The sequence below is a fragment of the Zootoca vivipara genome, chromosome Z, assembly GCF_963506605.1.
Source record: "Zootoca vivipara chromosome Z, rZooViv1.1, whole genome shotgun sequence".
NCBI classification, from domain to species: domain Eukaryota; kingdom Metazoa; phylum Chordata; class Lepidosauria; order Squamata; family Lacertidae; genus Zootoca; species Zootoca vivipara.
In genome coordinates this window covers 19,366,963-19,393,111 of record NC_083294.1, presented here as the reverse complement: position 1 = coordinate 19,393,111, position 26,149 = coordinate 19,366,963, and the positions used below count along the sequence as shown (strand labels likewise).

At 43.9% G+C, this 26,149-nt stretch overlaps 1 protein-coding gene across 1 annotated transcript in view; it reads left to right on the top strand.

Moving 5' to 3' along the window:
* OPHN1 (oligophrenin 1) overlaps positions 1-9,940 on the top strand; it is a 130,699-nt gene extending 120,759 nt beyond the window's left edge. The window contains exons 23-25 of the mRNA XM_035113211.2: positions 1,626-1,676; positions 5,254-5,306; positions 6,771-9,940. Coding sequence (XP_034969102.2) covers positions 1,626-1,676; positions 5,254-5,296 — 94 coding nt within the window. The 3' untranslated portion in view covers positions 5,297-5,306; positions 6,771-9,940. The remainder of the gene's footprint in view (positions 1-1,625; positions 1,677-5,253; positions 5,307-6,770) is intronic.
* The last annotated feature ends 16,209 nt before the right edge of the window (positions 9,941-26,149 follow it).

Genomic DNA, 26,149 nt, shown 5'->3' with positions numbered 1-26,149 from the left:
CCATGTTCTTCATGAGGCATAGTGAATGTGCATAGTGGTCGGTTATGTATTTTAGCCACTGAACTTACATTCCCTTGAGTATTTCCTAAGTTAAATGCAACATAAATTATACTGGGCTCATGGTTCTTGGATCACCCTATTCTTAGTTTAGTAAGAAAAGCAAACTAAAACCTTTATCAGAAATAGCTCTGAAAGAAAATTATATACAGACACTATAAGTACATACATACTTGCCACTCAAGAAAGGTGCAGTGGGTTTGGCAGCTAACCTTGGTGTAACATGTCCCGGGGGGAGGGGGGGAGAGATCTTCCAAAGAATCTGCCATTCCTTGTGGGAGGTTGAGGAATGATGTTGACAACTGTCTGACTAGCACATTGCCTTCTGCTTCTGCATTTACGCTGCCTCTCTGACTGTAACACAAGTGACATACTTTGCAAACTGCAAATCAAGGCAAAGATGGTTTGCAAACTGATACCCGTTGTTCCGTTTCAGTCTTTCTGCATGTCAGTGGCAGACCTGCAAATCCCCTGAGGGTCCTTGGTGTGTGCATTCTGCATGTGTCCTTTGCACATATGTCACATATCCATAAAGCCAGGCAGCACATTATTCCCGCCCTACACTCTCAGGGAGCATGCACACACACACATATCTATTAGGGTTGCCATTTGTCCTCTTTTCCCAGGACATGTCTTCTTTTTCCAGCGTTGCCCTAGCAATCCAAAAGTTAAAAGTAGAAGTTGGCAAACATTTCCTCTTTTTTGCTCTTCAAAATATGGCCACCCTAGATCTGTGCCTTGGAAATTCTGCACCAAGGAAAACAATTCACCATAAACATGTGTATCAATAGAGCATAATTGTTTTGCTAGTTCTGTGGAGGAGTGTGGCGTTGCAGGGGCTTCTAGTAACACCATCCCCAAGGGCCTTCAATCTTATTTGACTACCCAACAAGCTTCCCACACGTTGGCAGGTATCATTCACCCTCTTTTCAAGCAGGTCTTTGCAGACATCAGGCTAGAAGCTTGCCCTCTTTCAAAAATAAAATAAAAAAGGCTTGCAACAAGCTAACATTCAAACTCCTCTTCACTTTGTGTGCTCCTATGGACTTTGAGTGTGCATCTAAATCTGCCTCTCTTCACTCAAAGGTAATTTTTTGCTGGTTTTCGGGTGAGTCCTTGAAACAATAGTCTTCCTCTCCCAGGATTAGATGAAAGAAGCATTTTGGGGGGAAGGATATGGGAGGGAAATTAAAAGCTGTTTGATAGTAGAAGGAACTCCTTTGGGAGATGGTAGCTTTTGGAAGTTTTAAAGCAGAGTTTGGAAGGCCATCAGTCATGGATGCCTTAGTTGAGATTCCTACATTGCAGGGGGTTGGATTAGATGACCCTTGGAGTCCTTTCCAACTCTACAATTCTATGATTCTATTAGTGGCCCTATTTTCTTCCATGCGGAGTGGCAACTCAAGCACAGTAGTATTAGTGGGGAATGTATTGGCCAACCATGGTTCTTCCCTGACCTTTCCCATTTACCTAACTTAACTTGAGAGTGTTTGCCTAAAGATCTGTTGCTTCATCATGCAAAATAAAATGAAATGAAAATGAATGTTCTGTGCTGGTTTCTTTTGCAGGGTGGCCTCCAGGACGAAGTTTTTTGAGACAGCTTCCTTCAGGAGAGGGAGGTAAGGCAGTTCATTCAGACTTGCAATAGGTAACATCCCATCACAGAGTGGTACAGAGGCAGTGTGGCAAAGTGGTTATAGTGTCGGACTAGGGACCTGGGAGACCCCAGAGTTCAGAATCCCTACTCTGTCATGAATCTCACTTGGGTGACCTTGGACCAGCTGTTGCCTCTCTCAGACTAACCTACCTTTAAATGGGGAGGGGGAGAACCATGTATGTTCCTTGGAGTAAAGGTGGGATTTAAGTGTGGCACATTAATTAATTAATTAATTAATTGGAACTTGTATAGTATTTTGAGAGCAAGTGTGGTGTAAAGTTTTCTATTCTTAAAGTTGGGAATAGAGTAGTTGCTTTAGAAGACGGTAATCGGGCATCCGAACAACATGACCAGTCCAATGAAGTTGATGTTGAATAATCATTGCTTCGATACTGGTGGTCTTTGCTTCTTCCAGTACACTGGCATTAGTTTGCCTGTCTTCCCACGTGATACATAATTTTTTTCGCAGACACAGTTGACAGAATCTTTTGAGGAGTTGGAGATGGCGTTTGTAAGTTGTCCATGTTTCACAAGCATACAGTAAAGTTGGTAGTACAATAGCTTTGTAAACAAGCCTTTTGGTTTCCCTGTGAATGTCCCGGTCCTCAAACACTCTGCACTTCAAGATTTTGGCATTGATGCCGGCCCTTGTGGAAAGATAACTGCCCAGGTAGGGAAAGTGATTGAAAGGGAGAAACAAGCTAAGAGGAAGACACGTTTGGCAAATCCTCTCACCATGATCAACTCCTGCCCTGAAACCTATGTCCCCACTGTGAAAATACAGGTGGATCCAGAATTGGCCTCCACAGTCATTTACAGACTCACTGCTAAGACCATGTTCATGGAAGACAATCTTACTCAGCCACGAATGATCGCTAAAGAAGAAGAAGAAGTGTAAAGATTAGTACGTCAGAATAGGGCTTGGGAGACACCAGAGTTTGAATCCCCCACTTGGTCATGAAACTCATTTGGGTGACCCTGAGCCAATCATTCACTTTCAAGGTTGCTGTGAAGAACAAATGGGGAGGTGAGACCCTACATACATCACCTTGCACTCCTTGAGGAAAGATGGGATATAATTGTAATAAATAAGATTAAATTATGGGGATCCCAAAGATATACCACTGGAATGCAGGCTGGGCTGTTTGTGGAACCTGCTTGTGTGGTTCCAAGACAAAGGTTAGGAATTTGGGGTGTTTCGATGTTGTTTTAGCACACAAGATATTCCCTCCTTCCTCTAAATATTTACCCTACCTTTCCTCTGAAACCACCTGAGGCAGCTATCAGACTCTTAGGCACCAATGTATAAATGCTTGTTTTGCGATCCAGGAGGAGCTATCTAGTCATTGGCTGCCTTGCATATTCCTAATATTACTAATATTATTAACCCACCCTTCACCCTAAAGTCACAGGGCAAGTTGTAACATTAAAATACTATACAAGAAACAACTCGAGGCAACTTAGAATCACAGAATTAAAGTGGGTCCTAATAATAGACATCTCAAGAGCCCCAGAGTCTGTTGGTGCCAAACACAGCAGATGTTGGGGTTGCTTCAGAGTTCCATGTTCTGGCTTGCCAGACTGGGCACCATGATGAGGTAGCATATACTCTGGCTTAGGCTGCATCCACACAGCAGTTTATTCCGTTTTCACGGCTCTTTGCAAACTGTTAATTTCCACATTACGCTTGAGCTTTTGCACGGCACAAAAGCCACTTATTTATAAGAAACATTGGTGTGCTGCTTTGTCATAAATAAACAGTATACAGTGGTACCTCGCAAGACGAATGCCCTGCAAGACGAATTTTACGCAAGACGAATGCGTCTTGCGATCTGATGGTGACTCGCAAGACGAATTCATTTTGCGAAAAATTCATCTTGCGAATCGCGGTTTCCCATAGGAATGCATTGAAATTTAATTAATGTGTTCCTATGGGCAAAAAAAGAAATTTCAATGCATTCCTATGGGAAACCGCGATTCGCAAGATGAATTTTTCGCAAAACGAATTGACTCGCGGAACGAATTAAATTCGTCTTGCGAGGCACCACTGTACAGCAATAAAAACATTAAAGTTTTTGTTTTTAGTTAGAAACAGACAACAGTTAATCACTGTGGAAGGATACATTCTTACTGGCCCACAGAACATGAACATATTTGGCAGCTGTTTAAACGTTGGCACAGAAGGTGCCCACTGAATCTCCAGTAGCAGAGAGTTCCAGAGGACTCGGCTGATGATACTAAAGGCTTGGTTTCTCATAGTCGTGAAATTAGCCTCACCAACTCAGGAAATGAGCAGTGACTGAGCTGGGATATTATAACGGTTTGGGCAGTCTGTGAGGGCATAACCTGGACTTCTGAAAATATAGCAGAATTAGCAAAGTTAGTGATATTCCTATGTTGTTTGCACACTTATTTTCCCTGGAAGCAAATAATGCGGAAATGAGAATTAAGCGTCTGCTTTATTCTGCTATATTTCCAGAAGTGGCTTTTATGTCCTGCGAAAGCTCCAGTATAATGCAGAAATTAACACTTAGTGATGTAGTAATGAAAACTATGGTCTGAAGCTCAACATCAAAAAACCCAAGATCATGGCCACTGGTCCCATCACCTCCTGGCTTTAAATAGAAGGGGAAGAAATGGAGGCAGTGAGAGATTTTACTTTCTTGGGCTCCTTCATCACTGCAGATGGTGACAGTAGCCACGAAATTAAAAGACGCCTGCTTCTTGGGAGAAAAGCAATGACAAACCTAGACAGCATCTTAAAAAGCAGAGACATCACCTTGCTGACAAAGGTCCATATAGTTAAAGCTATGGTTTTCCCAGTAGTAATGTATGGAAGTGAGAGCTGGACCATAAAGAAGGCTGATCGCCGAAGAATTGGTGCTTTTGAATTACGGTGCTGGAGGAGACTCTTGAGAGTCCCATGGACTGCAAGAAGATCAAACCTATCCATTCTGAAGGAAATCAGCCCTGAGTGCTCCCTGGAAGGACAGATTGTGAAGCTGAGGCTCTAATGCTTTGGCCACCTCATGAGAAGAGAAGAATCCTTGGAAAAGACCCTGATGTTGGGAAAGGTGGAGGGCACAAGGAGAAGGGAACGACAAAGGACAAGATGGTTGGACAGTGTTCTCGAAGCTGCGAACATGAGTTTGACCAAACTGCGGGAGGCAGTGCAAGACAGGAGTGCCTGGCGTGCTATGGTCCATGTTTTAGTTTTAGTTTATTTATTTCCTTGAGAATCACTGGTTGTGTAGGGGTTAGAGTGTCGGACTGGGACCTGGGAGACAAGGGTTTGAATCCCTGCTCAGCCATGAAGCTCATTGGGTGACCTGGGGGGGGGGGCGGTTACTATATCTTTTAGCCTTACCTACCTCACAGGTTGTTATGTAGATAAATTGGGGGAGAGGAGAAATATGTACACCATCCGGAGCAGCTTGTGTAGAAAAGGTGGAATACGAAGGCAAATAATGCTTGCTTGCTTGCTTGCTTGCTTGCTTGCTCACTCACTCACTCACTCACTTCCATGCTTCCTTTTGCAGCTCTTCATCACCACAAGGCAGACTCCCCAGTGATGAGACCTGAAGGATTAATGGTAAGATGGCGATGGGGGGGATTAGAAAAAGCAGGCAATTGTTCAGTGGAATCCTGAGTTCTGAGGGTGTTTGTAGGTATAGTGGTTTGTAGGTATAGTGGTTCCCTCTCAGCTGCATCCTGAAGTGGTACAGTCCCAGCATGTCTGTATCGGGGGGTGGAGGGAGGGCAGCAATCCTTTTGAGTCCATGGGCACCACAGCCATCCAGGGAGACTCCCCCAGCACCATTACTGCAATGCTACCTTCAGGTGCCAAATGAAAAGATTCCAAGATTAATTTTTAGAAAGTTTTAAGTTGAGAATAAGACAAATTCCAGTAGCAATCCAGTTTTTAGAAATCCAGGACTAGGCCCTGTTTCGGTTTATTCTTCATCATTTTTCTAACTTACTCAATCTGTTTGCAAACAGATTGAGTAAGTTAGAAAAACATGAATGGTATGCTTTGACATTGAAACTATGATACTAGAGCTGATGAAGAATAAACCGAAACATTCTCAACTTAAAACTTTTTAAAATTTAATCTACTACCTGGCCAGAGCTCTTGGAATCTTTTCATTTGATTTTCTCAATTCTCCAAGGACTCCAATTTATTTAGTATTACCTTCAGGTGCCAGGCGAAAACATTCCTTTTTAACCCGGTCTCTGGCTTTTGATGGTCTAGGGGTCTTTTAGAGTGGGTCTGATTTTTGTTTTGCTCTCCTCACTCAAAATTATTTATTAACAAACAAAATAAACCCAAGATAAAATAGCATAAAGAAATATTGTTACAGAAGGGTGAAAGCACCATCAGGTTTGACGTTACCCTTGAACTTCTTGTTGCAAAACGTTACAAAAATAGTACTAAAACACCACTATTTCCCATAAACTTGTTAGGCTGGTTTACATATAAGAATTGTAATGTTGGTTTAATCACCAATCACTACGGACCAATTTTTCTCAGTCCATTCAGACATAGTAGGAGATATGCTCCCCCCCCCCGCCCCAGTTTTTTTAGCTGTCATGATCTTACCATCGATTATAAACTTATACGCTATTTCCCATCCTTTCCTGGTTATGTTCTGATCCAAGTGACAGAATCTTGCAATAATGCCTTCATCCAAATGGGAGAGAAATATTTCCCCCCTGGTTTTAATATATGTGTGTATTTGACCTTTTTTTTATAAGCTGCTTTGAGTTGCCATTGCCTTAAAAAGAAAAAAGAAAAGAAATATGCTTTCTTCTGGCTTAATTTCAGTAGAGAGAGGGGCACTGTGTGTTCGGGGGGGGGGCACGGAAGACCTCTTTGAGGCAGGTACTCCCACAGCCAGCACACTGGCAAGCCCCTTGCTGCATTGCATGGCATTCTTGGTGGTGTTCATAGATTCCTCAAATTGTAGAGGTGGAAAGGATTCAGAAGCAGAAATCACAGTTATATTGTCAGGCTTTGATTGATGCAGTTTGTGTTCTCTCTCTGCCCCCTCTCTAGACTTGTATGTCTGATCCTGGCTGGTTCCAGAGAGATTTGCCACAGCGCCTCCTCCGGTCCTCCCTCTCCTGGTTCACGAGTCTTGCTGCGGCCGTTGAAGCATACCATTCTGAATAGTTTCCTAAGTGAATAAATCCACCTTGCCATCGGTTTCCGAAAGTAGCTCCTCCTTTCCTCCTTTCCTGCTTCCTCCATGTTTCTACTGTTGCCTATATTCAAGAACACTTGTTTGTTTCACTTTGGGATGTTTGGGAGAAGTTGGAATGCCCCTGTTGGCCAAGGAAGAGAGTTGGGGAGTGGTTGCGAACAGTTTTATCCACCCTGTTCCACATCCCTTTAATGTGGCAGGGTGGTGCCATCCCAAGATTTATGTACAGGGCTTTGGGGGAGCACCAGCTTTTAATGCACTGGCTGTCTTAAGACAAATCACTCTGTGCATTGTAGGGGGACGGGGTGTGGGGAGATGGACACTCCTTTCTAAATCCTTTTCAGGAATGCGAAGACATTTCCAAGCGGGGGTTCTCCCCCACAGCAAAGCACTGAAGAATGAACCTTTTGGTTTTTCTGCAGTGGAACAGAGAGCATTTTTGGTGGTTATGCTGCCTCTGCATCCTCTGCTTGGTCTCCCCAGGTGGAAAGCCATTGTGCACTGGAAGGAGACAGGACCATCCTGTACAGTTTTCATTCCACCCTGGAGCAGACACGAGAGAGCCTTCGGTTTTTTTGGGGGGAGTAGACCCCTTCACTTCCTGCCTGAGGCGCTTAAACACATGGTAACTTCCATCATCAACGTGCCTCTCTAACTCTGGTCTACTGGGGAGGAGGTAGAGGTACTTTAAGCAGAGATGTTCATTTTCCTGGTTCTAGGAATGCATCCATCCTATGTCTTGTGTTTATCAGGAGTGTGGTCAAAAGCACTCCTTCGGATTGTGTGGCTTTGAAGAACTGGCATCACAACACACACAGGTTTCTGAGGACCAAAGCATAAAGCATCAAGGCAGACCAAGCAACACCTTTTCTTTGTTTGTTTAAATAATAATCAAAACTCAGTTTATATTGAATGTTAGAATCTTTACCGATTCACATGTCTCCTGTAAAAAATAATAATCAAAACTACTCTTTGGCTTCCCTTACTTCCTAAAAACAAAATAAAAACACCTGGGCATCAAAATATTGCCGACAACTCTGCTTTTTTCCCCCAAACGCAGCCTTTTGTAGGGCTGGAAAGATCTTCAAAATGTGGTTGAAGGACACAACAGCAAGAAAGCTGTCTGGAGGGTGGCAACACGAGAACGGGCCTTATCTGCAGTGGCTCCCCATTTGTGGAATGCTCTCCCCAGGGAAGTTCACCTGGCGCCTTCATTATATACCTTTCGGTGCCAGGCAAAAACATTTCTTTTTAACCAGGCTTTTGGTTGATTTGATTGACATCCTATGTCCTTTTAAAAGGTGGTTCTTTGGGGGGGGGGTGTTATTGGGTTGTTTTTACTTTGATTATATATATTGTGGTTTTATATTTTGATTTTGTTCTGTGAATCGCCCTGATACTTGTGGGCATAGGGCGGTATATTAACTAACTAACTAACTGCTGTAAATAACTAACTAAATAACTAACTGTGGGCAGAAGAGATTGACACGCAAAGTAGAAACGTTTCCATCCCAATCCGGTTGCTGCACACAATCTCTGCATGGGTACAATTCAGCTACTTTTCCTTCATCAGCTTTACCAAAGCCTTAAACTAGTGAGAAGCAGGGAGGGGCCTTCTAAGCAGCAGGAACACTTTGTATTCAAGATAGACAGGCCGGACTTTTTACAAACACACCGTCCTAAATGGGAAGGGCCAACACCACAGCAGGAACCTCCTGTTTTAAATTCTCAAGGAACCCGGACAAACCCACCAGTAGTCCATGCTGCCAGCTAGTCAAGGAACACCGGGAGCAAGAGAGAATATGCTGACGGTATGCATGAAACTGGTTTTTTCATTTTCCAAGGGAACGTAAGCGGAGCTGCTGTAGAAGTGGAAACAGGATCCAAGGATGTCTAGAGGTTTAGGGTGGGAGGGAGCCTATATCTGCTCTGCAGGGCCAACACTTAGCACAGGGTGTGGCCCTCCAGGCTCCAAGCAACACTGATGTGTACAAACCTGCTTTGTAAGCAGAATGCTAAGCTTAGAGCAGGCATCCCCAAACTGCGGCCCTCCCTCCAGATGTTTTGGCTTACATCTTCCATGATCCCTAGCTAACAGAACCAGTGGTCGGGGAGGATGGGAATTGTAGCCCAAAACATCTGGAGGGCCGAAGTTTGGGGATGCCTGGCTTAGAGGCTTAAAGAGTTTTTGGGTTTGTTCCGTGTCCATATGCACACATGTTTAGTCAGTGGCCAAACTAAACATGGTGGTGCATAGTCATTCTTACGTTCATGCTGCCCTCCTACTTAAGACGCTCAGAAGTTTCTGTCTAAGTAACAGCAAGTCTGTTAATATAATCGTAGATAGATCTAGTGAAGGTAGAAAATATCCACTTACCGGGTCCAGTGGTGGGCGAGGTTTGTGGCCTGGCATGCCGCTCTGCTGGCCGTTGCTCCACCTATCCCTTTGGTCTCCACAGAGCTTTCCGGGTTCCTGGAACGTTGTGGCCACTTTAACCCCAAATATGTTGTCATGTGTTTTCCTTTGAGGCCTAGCTCCTGGAGGGGAGGGGGACTGCACCTTGGCACGCAATCTGCATGCCCCCCCTTCTCCTGGATTGGGCAGTGTTAAGTCCTCGAGGTTGTAGTGACCAAAGAAGAAAGCATGGAGTCACCAAGCCCATTTCAGTGTTGTGAGTCCATGATTCCAAACAATCAATTAATGGATTGTGCAGATGTCCCATGTCCTGATCACGTAGCAGCTAGGGGGAAATGTGGAAGATGCAGTCGGCACCAGATAGCAGCAGTTGACACACAACATGTGCTTTATTGTATTCTAGCTGGTACATTTTTCATCAGGCCTCCGTTCATCATAAGCTAAAAGATGCCCAGCAATTCCACACACTATTTTTGTGAAATTTAAGGCACTTAAGGTATCTGCCACCTGTTGTGGGGGGTTTTTTTGTATTTGTTTTTTTGGACTTGTAAAGTGTTTAGTTGCAATGATTTTAGTGATGTTAATAAAGTTAATAAAGAAGGAGAATCCTTGTCTGTGTGTTCTGTTAAGTTGCAATCATTTTTTGTTGTCTGAATTTTATATGGTCATTGAGCAAAATGGCCTTCCCTCCAGGTGTTGGGCTATGACTCCCATCACCCTTGACTGTCGGCCATGCTGGCTGGGGCTGATGGATATTAACAACATCTGGTGGGCCACCAGCTCCTCATCCATTCTCTACAGAAAAGCAACCTTTATCCCAGTAACTTTCCATTCACCCCTGAGAGTATGTTTTGCATTACCTCCTAGAAACTACCTGGCATGACTGTCTCTGGTCAGTACCATCCACATGTTTCCTGGCCATCAGCAGTGATGATTCCAGAGCCTTGAGATCCAGCTCTAAGTTGTGGTGCACAGTCTCAAGCATAGCTGCCAAGTTCTCCCTTTTTTTAAGGGAAATTCCCTTATGCTGAATAGGCTTCCTTGTGAGAAAAGGGAAAACTTGGCAGCTATGGTCTCAAGCAAATAATTGCCTTTCCTATTTCCTTAAACCTGTTCAGGTGCTCTTATTCCACTTAAATGTCTCTTGAGATATTTGGGGGGGGAGAGAGGATATTTTTTCTTTGGCTGTCACATGGTCAAAACAACAACAACAACAGCACTTTAGTTGGTTGATCACATGAGTTTTAATTGATATATCACAGAATTGTGGAGTTGGGGGTCATTCGCAATCTACCGAAACCACCTTCACCATCAGGGCCTGGTAGGGACCCCAAGATCTCCTGCAATGCTTTTGCAAAGTTTTTTTTTTTTTGCAGATAAAGTCGCTCAGATTTGGAAGGAGGTAGACTCCACCATGGGAGCAGGGCCAGGGCGGGAGAGTGCTAGAGCCCTGTCTAGTCATGTTATATGGGATCAGTTCCAATCTGTTACCTCTGAGGATGTGAACAGGCTGCTTGGACAAGTCAGACCACATGTCTCCTTGATCCTTGCCCATCTTGGCTAATAAAAGCGAGCTGGGAAGGGCTGGGCGATGGGCTCTGCGGGGTGGTGAATGCTTCCCTCTACGAGGGAGCCTTCCCAGACCCACTAAAAGAAGCGGTCATTAAACCGATTCTTTAAAAAAAACATCTTTAGACCCGGGCAATATGGCCAACTACCGCCCAGTCTCAAATCTACCATTCTTGGGCAAGGTGATTGAGCGGGTGGTTGCTGAACAACTCCAAGCACGCTTGGAAGAAGCAGACCATTTGGATCCCTTCCAATCAGGATTCAGGCCTCACCATGGGACTGAAACTGCCTTGGTCACACTGGTCGATGATCTCCAGCGAGCTAGGGACACAGGTGAGAGCTGTTTCCTAGTTCTGGTGGATCTCTCAGTGGCCTTTGACACCATCGACCATAACATTCTTCTGGACCGTCTAGAGGAGTTGGAAGCTGGGGGCACTGTCATACAGTGGTTCCACTCCTTCCTCCTGGGCCGTGTCCAGAAAGTGGTGTTGAGGGATGAGTGTTCAGACCCTTGGGCACTCACTTGTGGGGTGCCTCAGGGTTCCGTTCTCTCCCCCATTTTTAATATCTATATGAAGCCGCTGGGAGAGATCATCAGGGGTTTGGGCTGGGTGTTCATGAGTATGCAGATGACACCCAGCTCTACCTCTCTTTTAAATCAGAACCAGTGAAGGCGGTGAAGGGTTGGAGGATGGATGGCGGCTAATAGATTGAGGTTGAATCCTGACAAGACAGAAGTACTGTTTTTGGGAGACAGGAGGTGGGCAGGTGTGGATGACTCCCTGGTCTTGAATGGGGTAACTGTGCCCCTGAAGGACCAGGTGCGCAGCCTGGGAGTCATTTTGGACTCACTGCTGTCCATAGAGGCACAGGTTAATTCTTGTCCAGGGTGGCTGTCTACCAGCTCCATCTGGTACGCAGGCTGAGACCCTACCTGCCCGCAAACTGTCTCGCCAGAGTGGTGCATGCTTGGACTCCCGCTTGGACTACTGCAATGCGCTCCATGTGGGGCTACCTTTGAAGGTGACCCGGAAACTGCAATTAATCCAGAATGCGGGAGCTAGACTACCGGTAGTGACTGGGAGCGGCCGCCGGGACCACATAACACTGGTCCTGAGAGATCTACACTGGCTCCCCGTACGTTTCCGAGCACAATTCAAAGTGTTGGTACTGACCTTTAAAGTCCTAAATGGCCTCGGTCCTGTATACCTGAAGGAGCATCTCCACCCCCATCATTCAACCCGAACACTGAGATCCAGCACCGAAGGCCTTCTGGCGGTCCCATTGCGAGAAGTCAGTTTACAGGGAACCAGACAGAGGGTCTTCTCGGTAGTGGCACCCGCCCTGTGGAACGCCCTCCCAGCAGATGTCAAGGCAATAAGCAACTGTTTTACTTTTAGAAGACAACTGAAGACAGCTCTGTTTAGGGAAGTTTTTAATGTTTGATGCTGTACTGTTTTTAATATTCGGTTGGAAGCCGCCCAGAGTGACTGGGGAAACCCAGCCAGATGGGCGGGGTATAATATATTATTATTATTATTATTAAAGTCCAAATCCCCACAATGCAAGAATCATAGAGTTGATTCAATTGGTATACAGTTGAATAAAGCTATCGCTTTGACATGGGAGATTACAATTCGCAGCTGGTGTATGTCTGTAATAATTGTTCAGGTCTATAAACCAGGCACCCCCAAACTCGGCCCTCCAGCTGTTTTGGGACTACAACTTCCATCATCCCTAGCTAACGGGACCAGTGGTCAGGGATGATGGGAACTGTAGTCCCAAAACATCTGGAGGGCCGAGTTTGCGGGTGCCTGCTATAAACTCACAACCAGAGGCAAAGCAGTGTACACAGTAAGATAAAATACAAAGATATATCACCAATAAGCAAAAAACAACAAAAGCTTTTCCACCATTACACAGTAAAATTCAAAATGAAATGACTGGGTCACGCTTCAGGGAAGCCTTTCTTAAAACAACTATGATGATGGTGATGATATTCAATAACATTATTACCAACCCACCCACCCCTGCAGAAAACTCTTAAAGAATAGTACGATGAAACTGAGGTTTATGCCATGCAGTAGTAATAAAATGCCATGCAGTAGTAATAAAATGTATCATTCCATGGTGTCCCACGGTGTCCCACAAGAATAGACATATATTGAAGATGCAGGCTATGTTCAATATGTGCATATTCTATCAAACGAAAGCATTTTGTATAGAAAGCCGTGTTTCTTTTTCCAGTACAGTGTTCTCTTTGGGACACTTGTTAACTTAGCCATAAGAATTATGTCCCATATATCTATTGCATCCATGCTTCAAAAAGGTTTGTATTATGTGTTCTCCAGTAGCTGGCTATAATAAATTCAGCAGCTGTTAACAGGAGAGCAATAATATATTTCCTAGACAAACAATTTGCCTAACAATAACCGTACTTCATCCAGCCCGCATTTTACCAGCTTCTCTGCAATAATATCATGGGGAAGTTTGTCAAAATGGATAAAATAAGGGATGAACATTATTAAGTGATGCTGGCTCATCATACTCGGTCTTTTACAACTCTGCCCCCTCCCGCTTGCCCCCTTGCTTCTTAGCAGACACACACACACACACACACACACACACACACAGGTAATCCCACTACCCCCAGGCTGAACAATCTCCCACTTTGGGAACCATTGGTTTGGATGACACTGGGTCATCCAATGATTTGGAGAGCAAAGTTATCAATACAAAACTGATACACAACTTCATCCTTCCTTTCTATCATATTCTAAGGAGTCAGCTGAAATTCTAATTCCGTATGGGCACTGTGATTGGATAGTTGAAGTTGATAAATCTTTATTCGGCTATAAGCCCACACCACAAAAATAAATCAGATGTGAAAACAGAAATACAAATATCCAACATATAAATAGAGTAGATCTGTGGGGGTTACACTGCAGCATTTGGAGTGAAGAACCTTGGATGAACCTTGGATGAATCATTTTGTATTTACAATAGACATATTAGGGTATCAACAATCATGGAGCACTCCGGCTCGTTTCTTGTACGCAAGGACTGAGACCTTGCAACCAATAGGGTCCTGTACGGATCATTGTCTTGTAACGCACATGCTAGGTGAGGCTCAGATGGTTTATCGGCGATCTCCAGGATTAATGGCGTCAGAATATTGGACCGGGCTGCAATGTACAGAGCGCCTTTAAACATTATATGATAAAGAGATTCTGTTGATCTGTTGTCGCAAGCACATAGAACAGAAATTTGGCCTTTGGGCTGTGATTGGATAGATGTGGAGTAATGTGGTGTAGTCTGTGCATGACATAGAGGTTTTTGGTCAGTAACCATCATTCTGCTTCTGTTTAATCTGAATTGGCTCCTGGTGTGTTTCTCTTAGATGAACTGGAAGTTGGCTTTAAAATATTTTAATTCTGCTTAAAAAATAAGGACCAATTACTGTATACGTAAAACAAACAGATTTTTTTTTGTAAAAGAAAAGAAAAGATTTAGAATTCCAATTTAATAGGATTTTTGATGATAACTACACAGATTTGTCTTTCATAGTAAAAATTCAAGACACTGGCAGAATAGATCCAGCTTGGCAGGCCCAGAAGCTGTCAAAGAACTAGGCTAGTGAAATGCAGCACGGTGTAGTGGTTAGAGCATCAGATTAGGACCTGAGCTAAAGAATGTAGCTAAATATTTTATTGCAAAATATATGTGATTTAGTAAATAAAAAAATGCAGATTGATGCAAAGATGGAAAAGACTTGTGAATTAAAATATGCAAAATGGGCACAGGTCAGAAACAGACAGCTCTGTTCCTTCCTAGATGCTGATTTCTTTTAATCTAAAAGGAACTCACAAATAATTTCCTCCCCACCCCCCCTGGCCAATTCCACCTCTTTCATTGGTATTTGAATAAAGAGCTTTGGCAGGTAGCTAGAGAGAAAGAAAGTTGAAACAGCAGACAGCAGTATCTGCCACTAACAGTGGCACTTAAGTGCATAGTTGAACTTTGGAACTCACTCCCACAAGAAGCAGTGAGGGCCACCAACCTGGAAGGCTTTAGAAGAAGAATGGACAAATTCATGGAGAAGAATAAGGTTACTGATGGCTGCTAGCCATGGTGGCTCTGTTCTGCCTCCATTGTTGAGGCAGGAATGCTTCTGAATTCCAGCTGCTGGAAATCACAGGAGGAGAGAGTTGTTCTTGTGTTTGAATCCTGTGTTTGGGCTTTCCTTTGGGGGCATCCGGTCAGCCACTATGAGAACAGGATGCTGAGCTTGATGGGCTATTGGCCCGATCCAGCAGAGCTCTTTTTATGTACTTCAGGAGAGTTGGAGCTGCGAAATTTTAAAAAAACTAACTTGGGTCACGATTTGCAGCGTTTTGAAACAAGCCTTCCCCTCTTGGGCTGTTTAACACATGGCGCCTGTAAATTATTATTATTTATTATTATTATTATTATTATTATTATTATTATTATTATTATTATTAAAAAAGAGAGTTCCAAGTGTTTCTTCCTTAAAGGTAAAGGTAAAGGGACCCCTGACCATTAGGTCCAGTCGCAGAGAACTGGTGTTTGTCCGCGTGCAGCTTCCAGGTCATGTGGCCAGCATGACAAAGCTGCTTCTGGCAAACCAGAGCAGCACACGGAAACGGCGTTTACCTTCCCGCTTGGAGGGGTACCTATTTATCTACTTGCACTTTGGCGTGCTTTCCAACTGCTAGGTTAGCAGGAGCAGGGACCAAGCAAAGGGAGCTCACCCCGTCGTGGGGATTCTTCCTTGCACAGCCATAAACCTGCCTCTGAGAGCTGGTGTAATAGGCTTTGACTATCGTTCCTTGCACTTAAAACAGATGAAGACAAATCCTCGTAGAGACGGACCTGGCTCATGCCAAAGGCGGGAGGATCCCCCTCCCCCTCATGCCCCCCTAACAGCCCTCTCTATGTTTCTTGCCACCACATTCGCCTCCACTGAATGTACAGACACTCGTTTATAGTAGTTGCAGAGTTGGATTGTTAACAATGGTTGTGTGTAGAGCTCGTGTGTGGTGCAGTGCTGAGCATGCTGGAACTAGGACCTGGGAGAGACCAGGGTTCAAATCCCCACTCAGCCATGAAACTCACTGGGTGTAGCCTTGGGCCAGTCACTGCCTCTATCAGCCTAACCTACCTCTCAGGGTCGTGGTGAGGCTAAAATGGGAAGAGAACCAAGTGTGACACCTTGAGCTCCTTGGAGAAAAAGATGGTATACCATGGGTAGGCAAACCAAGGCAAATCTGGCCCAATCGCCTTCTCAATCCAGCCCACGGATGGTCTGGGAATCAGTGTGTTTTTAGATGAGTAGAATATGTCCTTTTATTTAAAATCCATCTCTGGGTTATTTGTGGGGCAGAGGAATTAGTTCATTACCCCCCCCCCCAAATAGTCCAGCCTCCCACAAGGTCTGAGGGACAGTGGACCGGCCCCCTGCTGAAAAAGTTTGCTGACTCCTGTGGTGTACAAAAGCAATAAGTAAATAAATAATAAGGATCTCTGCTCACTTGATCTGAAGGCATTTCCCTGGTCACACTGGCTTCACTTAAAAAAAAATGCAGCAGCTGCTTTATTTTAAAAGGCAAGATGCAGCTTTTTGTTTTGTTTTTCTAAGCATTTACATGCACAGACTGATTTGGGACTTGAAAGGAGTCCTTGATCTGACTCAAGACACTTTGTAAGCAATGCAGTCAAACCTGGGCATGTGAAAACTCTTCTCTGAATTGCCCTTGTTTGCCTCTTAATTCGGACTGCATGCAGGGTTGGTGTACACCCTTAACAAATACTCTGATGGTGCGTGTAATCCCATTTCCGGTTGAGGAAGTTGGGGATGTTTAGCCTGGTCAAGAAGCAGCTGAGAGGACATATGATGCACACCATCAAATATCTAAAGGGCTGCCCCATGGAAGACGGAGCAAACTTGTTTTCTCCTGCTCCAGAATGCAGGACTTGAACCAATGGATTCAAATTGCAAGGAAGGATATTCTGACTAAACTTTGTGAAGAACTTTCTGGAAGAGCTGTTTGACAGTGAAGTTTACAGCATGTTAAAGAAGAATTATTTGAACATGATCTACAGATGGTATTTAACTCTGTGTAGACTTGCTAGCTAGGGGGACCCAGGTGGCGCTGTGGTTAAACCACTGAGCCTAGGGCTTGCTGATCAGAAGGTCGGCGGTTCGAATCCCTGTGACGGGGTGAGCTCCCGTTGCTCGGTCCCAGCTCCTGCCAACCTAGCAGTTTGAAAGCACATCAAAGTGCAAGTAGATAAATAGGAACCGCTACAGCGGGAAGGTAAACGGCATTTCCATGTGCTGCTCTGGTTCGCCAGAAGCGGCTTTGTCATGCTGGCCACATGACCTGGAAGCTATACGCTGGCTCCCTCGGCCAATAATGCGAGATGAGCGCGCAACCCCAGAGTCGGTCACGACTGGACCTAATGGTCAGCGGTCCCTTTACCTTTACCTTAGACTTGCTAGCTAAGATGTATAAGACTGAATCAGATAAGTGTTGGAGATGCAATGAGGTTTAGGGTACGTTCTTTCATATGTGGTGGACCTGTAAAAGGGTAAAAGAGTACAGTCGTACCTTGGAAGTTGAACGGAATCCGTTCCGGAAGTCTGTTTGACTTCCAAAACATTCGGAAACCAAAGCACGGCTTCTGGTTAGCTGCAGGAAGCTCCTGCAGCCAATCGGAAGCTGCGGAAGCCCCGTCGTACGTTCGAGTTCCAAAAGAAAGTTCGCAAACTGAAACAATCACTTCCAGGTTTGCGGCGTTCGGGAGCCAAAACGTCCGAGTACCAAGGCATTCGGGACCCAAGGTACGACTGTAATGGGAAATTGTTTATAATGAATTGAAAAAATGTTAGAAGTACTTTTCCAAACCAGAGTCCTTTTTGTTGAGGATAATTCAGATGGAAATTCCCAGGTGTCAAAAAAAGGCTATTTATGTATGCTACTACTGCAGCCCGTGGAAAGGGAAGAAGGGAAGTCGTTGACATTTTAAGGTTGTTTAATGAATATTTTAAAATGGAAAATGGAAAACTTAATAAAAATTATAAACACACACACACACACACACACAAGACAGTGAAACGGACTCCCTTGGGAGGTGGTGGACTCTCCCTCCTTGGAGGTTTCTAAGCAGAGACTGGAGGGCCATCTGTCAGGGATACTTATCCGTGATCAGATGAGCCAACTCCTTGGGGCTGGGCCAACCCCCAAAGTTGATGGACATTGCAATTCAGTTAGTGTGTATGTGCCATGTCATGTGATCCATTATGTGGGGCAGGGTTTACTTGGGCCCCATAATATTTTATTCAGGTTGGCACCCCTGGATGCAATTCCTCCATTGCAGGTCTTCCATTGCAGGGGGTTGGACTAGATGATCCTTGGGGATCCCATCCAACTCTACAAATCTAAGATGCTACAAAATATCCATAAGCATTTTAGTATGCATTTATCCTAAGGTGCACATTTTCTACACACAATTTCCCTCGATAAAATGCATTTAGTGTTGCTCTCACATAGGGAGCTTTAATTTTGGGGAGGGGTTTCACTTTTACAGACAATAACAGCAACAACAACAACAACAACAAAGAAAAAAATTGCAAACATCATATCCCCTTTGACTTCCCTTCCCTCCCTTTTATGGGTCCTTATATTTTAATTTTCATTCTGCATCTCATCACTAACTCCAATTAGTATAAATCCTTAATCAATCCATAGTTTAAAATTTTACTACAAGTTTTCTGTCAAACCTACCAACAAATGTAGTTGTTTACAATACTTTTTCGAATATATTGTATACTTCTCCCATTCCTTTTAAAAGTTTTATTCTTCCTGGTTCCTAATTTCTTCCTGTAAATTTTGCCAATTCAGCATAGTTCATTAGTTTTATCTGCCACTCTTTCATGGTCAGAACTGTATATTCTTTGCATCTCTGGGCCAACAATATTTGCACAGCTCATAGATGGAAGCTTTATGTGTTCTGTCCCTGAATTTAGGCATTTTCGTATACTGGTTTCAGTTGGATACCCGCTTTGCAAAAGGCAGAGAAGCGTGATGGCTAAAGGACATCTGTGTTTTAGACAGCACAAATTAGGAAGGTTCACTTTAAAAAGGCATTTCCCCATCTCCATCTCACCACCCCTGCAGAGGAAGGTTAGGCCCAGACTGCCTGTCGCCAGAGAGTTTTCTGCCTGCTCTTTGGCCGACCTGCTGAAGATTTACAGCAGTGGCTAAAGCCAACAGTTCCATCCTCCAAGCCCGAGGCCTGCAATCTGTAAAGAGAGCCATCTGCCTTGGCCTTCCTCTCCAGAAGGAGAAACCGCCCTATCTACGACAGCCAGAGAATCTGCCTATGAGAGGCAAACCGTTTTTGCAAATGTGAATGACAAAGAGGCTTTGATCTGCCTCTCACCAGCTGACTGTATCATGAGCAAATGGGGGCTGGGTTTTTTCTATCTTTCTGAGGACTCCAAAGTGTCCAAGAGGCCTTGAGTGCAGCTCATTGTGTGCTATGCTAAATGTTAGCATGGGATCCTGCAGCGTGTTTACAAATGAATTGGTTGCCTCCACCCTACTTGAGCAGCCTGACAAAAACAAGTCTCAGCTCAGCCTGAGCATAAGCAGTCTCCCCAAATCCTGCACCTTATCTGCGAGGAGGGGAAGAGGGCATTTTGCTGAATTGCCTGAAGTGGGAAAGGGTTCAATTCTCCACAATTTGGGATGGGGGGGGGAGAAAACCCTCATAATTTATTTGACTCAGACAATGCAAAATGAATCTCTAGTGTTGGTACATTGCTTCTCTTCATCTGCCAGATTGAACCAAGAGAGGATCAAGCTCATTACTTCCTTCAGTGGTATTACACAAATATTCTAGTGCAATGGTGGTTCTGAATACCAATTGCTGGAAGCCAAAGGAGTGGAGAGGGCTCTTGTACCAGATCCCACTTGTGGGTTTCCCTTTGGGGCATCTGACTGACCACTGTGAGAACAGGATGCTGGACTAGGTGGGCCAATGACCTGATCCAATTGCAAACCCAACTTACGTTCTTATTTCCTTCTATGGACTGAAGTTATATATCTTCTGCTGTTTAGTACTCAAGCTGATGCAATCCTACATTGCCATTGGCTCCCTGAGTTTCATTTAGGGCAGCAGAAATTATGGAGTTGGGTGTTGTTGTTGTTTTTTGAGATTGGGGAAGTTTCTTGTACAAAGAAAAGCAAGCAATAAAAAAGGCAAAGTTGTCTGAGATACTTTAGCTTAAATTGTTGGGTTTTTAAAAAGTATGCTTAATCATCATGGGGAAAGCATTTTTATGCACAGAAAACTTTAGGGAGGGCATCGTTGTAAATAACAATTAATGCTAATAGATTCTGCCAGGCTGCTCTTGAGCATTAAAGGCAGGAAGAGAAACTTATGAGCTTATTTCGAATTCATTTGCAGCTGGCAATGTTGCAAGTTGTGGTAGGGAGATTAAGCCACTTTTAAAACGGTGAGTGAAAAATTGGGACATAGCTTCTACTTCAAAAGAGATACTTAGCGGAATTTGGGAGAGGGAGAATACACTGGTGAGATCTGCTTACACTTAACCATCAGTTTATCGGCAGAGAAGAATTATGGAAAATATCACACAATATCTGCTATTAAGAAGAAGAATGACTTATAGACAGCACAGTTTATTGTGCAACCTAATTATAATGCATATTCTTATGTTCAACTAGTGTTCATAATGAACTGGCTCAGTTTATACTGTACCCCTCAACTGCCCCAATTTAAGTGGGACATCCTGGGATTACTGAAGCCATCCCAACTACTGACTGGGTCCTGCAATATCCTGGTCTTTGGTCTGGTGCTCTGGTGTGAGTGAGTTGGCTCATGCCAGAACGCTAGACCATCTCTCTCTCTCTCTCTCTCTCTCTCTCTTTTTTGTCTTGTGCTCTTATGTGAATCAGCTGGCCTGGGCCAGAGTGCCAAAACCAAAAGACACTCATTTTTTGGTTTTGCACTCTGGTGCGTGTCAAATGGCTCTCACGAGAGCCTGGGACCAAAAAAGAGTGTCCCGATTTTGATCAGTGCGATGCTGATCAATTAATTAACATAGTTCACTTAATTATTAAAAAAAATCAATGAACTAAACCTGAAAGGAGTTCCCATAATTGGCAGGTGAGATGAAGATGAGTTAAGTTCACGAGAAGGTTCAGGACAAATAAAACGAATGTTTTTCATTCAAGGTATAGTTAAACTATGGAACTCGCTGCCACAGGAGGCAGTGATGGCCACCAACTTGGATGGATTCATAGCTGCCAAGTTATCCCTTTTTTTAAGGGATTTCCCCTTATGCTGAATAGGCTTCCTCGCGAGAAAATGGAAAACTTGGCAGCTATGGGTGGATTTAAGAGAGGATTGGACAAATTTATGGAGGAGAATGTTACTGATTGACTGCCTTTGCTCTGCCTCTACAGTCAGTGCAGCCATGACTCTGAATACCAGTTGCTGGAAACGGAGATGTGCAAAGTGCTGCTCTAGTGCCCAAATCCTGCTTGAAGGTTTCCCACAGAGGCATCTGGTTGGTCACTGTGATAAGAGGATGCTGGGCACTGGCCTGATCCAAAAGGCTCTTCTCATGTTCTTATACAGGCTGCAGACTTCCCCCTCAACTGTTGTAGGAACTGCTCTGTTTGCCCCACCATGCACTAGAATTTTTTTTGGAAGCAAACACTTTCTGCATGCTGCACGACAGTTTGTACAAATGAGGCAAATATATGGAGACTGACTTTGAGATCTTTGTGGTGAAATGGCAATTAGTTGTTCTCTAGTAAAGCAAATTGCAGCTCAGTGACTACCTCATCATGTCAGCTGTCTTCATGCAAATAAAGCACAGTGTAAAATGAGCAGTGTCCTGAATGGCTGGGTTATAGCAGTGGCTGCAAGGCATTCTGTTAAATGGTTGTTGTTTTTCTTAGCATTCAGCTGCCCAGATGAGTTTGCTCAATGAGAGTTGTCTCCTGGCAAGTGTGTGAAATGGAGAAAGGAAACAGAGAAAAACAAAACAGTTTTACTTTGAGAAAGATCACCCTAAATAAGCAGGAACTTTGAGAAACACCATGCTAAATATATGAGGTCAAGGGAAGGCCCTATGACCTTGGTGTGTCCTTGTTTCCTATAATTACAACAAATGTTGTATTGCTTTGCTGTCCAGCATCTGCCACATATGTCCTGTCTTCTTCTTCTTCTTCTTCTTCTTCTTCTTCTTCTTCTTCTTCTTCTTCTTCTTCTTCTTCTTCTTCTTCTTCTTCTTCTTCTTCTTCTTCTTCTTCTTCTTTCTTCTTTGAATGTGCATTAATCCTAAACTTGATGAATGAGAGACACTAGATTCCACCCCAGTAAAGAATGTGGAAAGTTGAGGTGGACAGCATCTTTAAGGATTTTGCACAAGGAAGCAAAGTCTCAACACTTTTTCCAAGTAGATCCATCAATCTTGCATTATGGAAGTTATTGGCATTGTACATTTGAAAAAATAAATAAATGGAGAAGGTAGGGATATTTGGTTGTCTCATAGCTTTGGGCCAAGTAGGGACTCCAGAAGAGAAACACAGCAGATGCAGTTAGCTTCTTTCATTTCATAAGAACATAAAATGAGGCTGCTGGATCAGGCCAATGGCCCATCTAGTCCAGCATCCTGTTCCCACAGTGGCCAACCAGATGCCTATGAGAAAACCACAAGCAGAATCTGAGCACAAGAGCCCTCTCCCCTCCAAGAGTTTCCAGCAACTGGTATTCAGAAGCATTCTTGCCTACAACAGTGAAGGCAGAGCACACTATCAGGCAGTGACATCCTTGTTCATGACCTTAATGGAGGCAGCCCCCACTACAGCGGGGGATCGTCGGCAGATGGAAAACAAGGATGACAGAGGGTAAATCATCATTGCAAATTCTCCCCAGGGACGGGGGAATGGGCTTCACTCGCAGTTCATCTTGGTACCTGGCTTTCGCTCCGGCATGGAATATGGGAGACAGGGAGGTGTTGAGTGCAAAAGCACTTCATCTGGCGAAAATTCTCCTACGCTGGCATTAAGAAGCAGAGGTTCTCCATTTAATTGGATCTTTAATTGGCTTTAAAGTACCGGCGTGTGATGGAAAGGGTTTGCAACAACATACAGTCATACCTTAGAAGCTGAACAGAATCCATTCCAGAAGTCCTTTCGACTTCCAAAAAGTTCAGAAACCAAAGTGTGGCTTCCAATTGGCTGCAAGAAGCTCCTGCAGCCAATCGGAAGCTGCAGAAGCCCTGTTGGATTCCAAAAATAGTTCGCAAACCAGAACAGTCACTTCTGGGGTTGCAGCGTTCTATACCAGCTACAAGGATCAAAGTTTTGAATTGAGATAAGATTTTCTTTGCGTGAGAGTCGACTGGGGAGAGGGAAGCCCACGGTTTATTTATTCTTAGTTTCTGTTAAATATTTATGATTCAGCAACCCTCTTCAGAATATAAGATAAAAAGATATTTACAAGTGAGGAAGGGACATTGGAGTAATATTGATTTTAACAAGCAAAAATGGAAACGCTGTGTGATCCGAAATGAAGGAGGGAGAGGAGAAGCTCAAGTATGACTGTGTTGGAAAGACAGAGTAATTCCCCTCAACTCCATTTAAAAACAACAGACAAGGAAAAAGAGACTGAGATTTGTGTGTGCTACTGACAGGATGTAATCTAAGACAATGTTTAATTGGGTCATTAATCTCTTGCTGGAAGGAAAAGAATTTGCGGGCTGTGATAAGAATGCTGCAGAGATTCCAGGAGCTGGAAAGCAGTATTAAATCTTCAGCGCGTTTGAAAACTGCCCACCTTTTCCTAGGCTTAGAGAAAAATGGCAAAGATCTGCAACATGTTTTACTGGTGAGACAGAATGGTTTCTAGCAGCCTGTTCCAAGACGTTGAAGCAAGGGACGGAGAGGTAAGACCTCTGAGAAACTTTTGAGATTCAGTTCCGCCCCAAGCCATGATGGGAGAAAACAAGAGCTGGGAAGCCAAAGAGACAACACCATATATGGAAAGAAGGAATCTCCATGGATATAACAGTTTTCACACGCAGAGCAGAATGAAGATAATAGTTTGAGTTCCTCACTTGAAACTTTATACATTTATATATTGTAGCATCACAAATGGAAATAATTATGTAGCTGCTGACTAAGGGATTAATATAACTGAGATATAACTGACATTAATTAAGATTATGAAACGCAGTGATATAAGATTAGAAATGCACCCAAACCATCATGCGGGGAGCCATTTTAACTAAAATGTATTAATCAGAAGTTGAGTTGCACTTTGATAATTGTATAATTTGGGAATTAATTGGCTATTATTGGGGGTATGTTGGAAAACTAATTAAAAAATTGTATAAAGATATCCTTGTTCATGGATTTGTCTAATCCTCTTTTAAAACCATTCAAGTTGGTGGCCATCACTTGAGTGAGTTCCACAGTTTAACTATGAGCTGCATACACAAGGACTTAATTTTACTCGCCCTGAGTCTTCCACCAGTTAGCTTCATTGGATGCTCGTGAATTCTAGTGTTATGAGAGAGAAAAAACTTTTCTCTACCCACTTTCTTCATGCCATGCATCATTTTTATAAACTCCCATCATGTTGCCTCTCTGTTGCTTTTTCTCTAAACCCCAAAGTCTCAAATGCTGCAACCCATTTTCATAGGGGAGACGACCCTTCCCCTTCATTATTTCTATTGCCCTTTTCCAGGTCTATAATATTCTTTTTTATGTGAAGTGACCAGTTTTGCCATTTTTTCAACAGACCATTGTTCTATTAACACTAATTTGATGTGCAGGTAGGAGCAGGTGATAATATCCAACTCTGCCTTGAGAAGTTTCAGCTGCCGATTTTGGCACAGCAGGCTGCCTTTAAGGGTCATGCTGTCAGAGCAGGTCAGGCTGCAGGTCTGGTTACCTGGCAATCCTACTGCCTGGACCCCCCCTCTCTCTGTGTGTGTGCACATGCACACTGTGCTGGCCCCAATGGCTGCAGGGTCCACATTTGGCCACCGGACAATGGTGGCACAGCATTCGACACCAACCACAGAAAACAATTACCTGCTGGTGCTGTAAAAATGAATGTTTTCCCTTTGCTAACCGTCTCCAGGTGGCATTCAATTGCAGCTTTCATCAGCCACAGGAAGCTGTGCTGTTCTTCATACAAGGCTCCATCCAGAACATGGATGTTCACCAGGTCAAGACACTCTGTTGATATAATGCCAATACACAGACTGCCCAAGTTGGAACGGTGGAACGGTGCTCTGGCGCACTGACACTCATCCAGGGGCAGTGGGGGGTTGGCTGCCCCCTCAATATTGGGGGGGGCTCTGCCCCCTGCCTCAAAATATTGAGGGAGCTAAAGCCCCTTGTGCCCCCTATACCCTGTGCCCCTACTCATGGAAAAAGGTGCAAGAGAGACTTCTGATTCTGCTAGTTCTTTCGCTGTGGCAATTTATGGTGCTTTATTTTACTTATTAACCGTGGGCTTGGGAAAGAGCTTGCCAATAAAAGCCTAAGAATAATTGCAGCTCTGGGTGGAACATACACCGCAATTTCAGTTTCCAGAGCAGGGCACCATGTGCTATATTTGTACGTGGTTCAGACCTTTTTTTGAAAGCATTATTTGCTGTTACTCCTTGCCGTACTTTCTTCCCCCACCACCTCCCCTACAGATGCATTTGAAAATTAAGGGATTTCAGCTTCACAGGAAATATAGACTCTGTCCATTATACCTATCATTTTATTCTTATGAACAGAGCTCCTGAAATAGCAACAGTCCATTGGCAACCCTCCTACCAGCTGTGAATGGGGCAGAGCATTGTGTGTTGGGCGATGAACTCAATGCTGAGAATTCCAAAGATCTGGGCCCACAATACCAAAGGCACAACTGCATACCTTTCAACATGCTTCAGAGGAAAATAGGGACACTCCCCCTCACTTGCCAGTGTGCCCTCCCCCTCCCCCCTTTAGCTCAGCCTGTGATTTGGGGGTGTCATTGCCGCTTTCTCTCTCTCTTTTTAAAATTATATTTTATTAAATTTTCAAACTACAGGTAGGTAGCCGTGTTGGTCTGATGTAGTCGAAACAAAATAAAAAAATTCCTTCCAGCAGCACCTTAGAGACCAACTAAATTTGTCATTGGTAT